The 1895-nt window shown below is 34.8% G+C and overlaps 1 protein-coding gene across 1 annotated transcript in view; it reads right to left on the reverse strand.

Annotated features, from left to right (window-relative positions):
- Positions 1 to 419: 419 nt before the first annotated feature.
- The window catches only part of VAPB (VAMP associated protein B and C), a 22910-nt gene continuing 21434 nt past the window's right edge, over positions 420 to 1895 (reverse strand). Inside the window, exon 7 of the mRNA XM_010165186.1 lies at positions 420 to 1676. Within this exon, the coding sequence (XP_010163488.1) occupies positions 1518 to 1676 (159 nt within the window). The 3' untranslated portion in view covers positions 420 to 1517. The remainder of the gene's footprint in view (positions 1677 to 1895) is intronic.

Genomic DNA, 1895 nt, shown 5'->3' on the forward strand with positions numbered 1-1895 from the left:
TTTACCTGCTCAAAAGCTATTTCACCTACTGGAAAAAAAAAAATAATCTACATGTAACAACACATTGAGTTTATGTATTTTGTACTAAAAGTACGCTTAGAAACAAAATTACCTTAACCTTACTTTCAATATGCTATCAAGAGTCTTAACTACTGAACCCAACTGAACTGAAAATGGGAAGTTACCTTGTACCTCAGCAGTCAGCACGGTTACTTTGAACAACCTTATGTGTATCAGGCTCATGATGGGGTTGTTTGGATTGATTTTTTAAAAATTAGGCTGGAAAAAAAAAAAATTCATCCTGAAACAAGGTTGCAAGTTTCCTTATGCCTTAAACAAACTAAGTTAACAGAGAATACTGTTTCCTCCCCCCCTCTAAAGCTGTGAGAACATGACAAAAGTAACAAAGGAAACATTAATTTGGGGGCTTTATTTAATTTTTCTTTTCTTTTTTTTTTTTTTTTTCTTTTTTCGAGATGCTACATAGTCAAACAGGATTGGTTTTTTTTTTACGGCATAGGACTAGTTTACTACTAATATTTTTTCCCCTAGATAGACTTATTTACATACAAAAACAGTTTCCTGACCACTGTTTCTCCAATGCTCAGATGATCAAAACTCCCAACAATTGTGTAGTGCCCAAAACACCAGGAGGCAGAAGAATCTCGTATCACTACAGCAGCAAATTTTTAGTTCTAGTCACTGGCTTTAAACAGGTGCCTTTTCATACCATATAGTATTAGTCAATTTTGTGACAATAAGGAAACATGAGATGAAATACATTAAATAAGTTAAATATGCATTAAACATCTCTGAATAACATTTTAATTCAACTAAATGAACCAACAGCAATGTAGCTTGGTCCCTTTATGAGAACAAGGCATTGACCTTTATTCCAAATGAGCGTCATACCAGTCAATATACGCCTCTTAATGATGCCTAGCACATTCAGCATTGCCACATACAATTCTTTTCAGCTTCTCACTATTCATTTAAGTGCCAAGAAATTGGTAACTTGCACAGAGTTGAAGACACTGACAGAAACTGTTAAATTTATGAGCAGAATGGTGGATCAACGTATGTTACAGAAGTTATCAATACCTCCTGCCTAACTCAGCTCCAAACATCCAATAGGGCCAGCTCCAGCAGTGGAGGAATAGTTTTTTCTATTTTTCCTTTTTTTTCTTTTTTTTTTTCTTAAAAAGAGGTAATCCAGCAACATATACCAGGGTCTAAGAATGTTTAAAATGACATATACAATATTCCATTGTAGTGTTAAATCATTATTTTCTCCCCCTCTTCATCACTGAAGCATATTCTCTTTCAATTCAGTCATTGTACATTTTAAACTTTCTAGATTATGTTACATAATATTTGTGCAGGGGTAATTTAAAGGCAAGACCTGTGAGATGTCATACATTAATTTTTTTTGTTGTTTTAAACATTGTTATGAATAAATTTAATCCAATGATATGGCAGAACCATCAAACCAATTTACAATTTCCAGCATGCTGCCTCTACAAGGCTATTTTTCCTATAATTACACCAAAGACAAAGAACAAAACCACCAAAGCAAGTAGTCTGGAGCTGAGCCCTTCGTCCTTGACAGCAGCTGCAGAAGCAGATATTGGGTTGTTTGTTTGGGGTGCCTTCCTCATCCGCAGTCCATCTTCTTCCTAAAGGAAGACACATTGATTATTGCTACTGAAAAAAGGTTTTAAATATTCACCCTTATCATATTTATTTTAGGTGGGCATAATAAAATATGCAAAAGATAATTTACAGCTGATTTAGAGCTCTATTTTCTAATCCTGAGAAGGAAAGGGTAGTGAGGTAGGAGAGGAATTCTGTATCTACTTGACTAGCAGAGCAAAAACCACACGCTCCTGGGAAGT

This window comes from Antrostomus carolinensis, unplaced genomic scaffold (genome assembly GCF_000700745.2).
Source record: "Antrostomus carolinensis isolate BGI_N321 unplaced genomic scaffold, ASM70074v2 scaffold39423, whole genome shotgun sequence".
In the NCBI taxonomy this organism is placed as follows: Eukaryota; Metazoa; Chordata; class Aves; order Caprimulgiformes; family Caprimulgidae; genus Antrostomus; species Antrostomus carolinensis.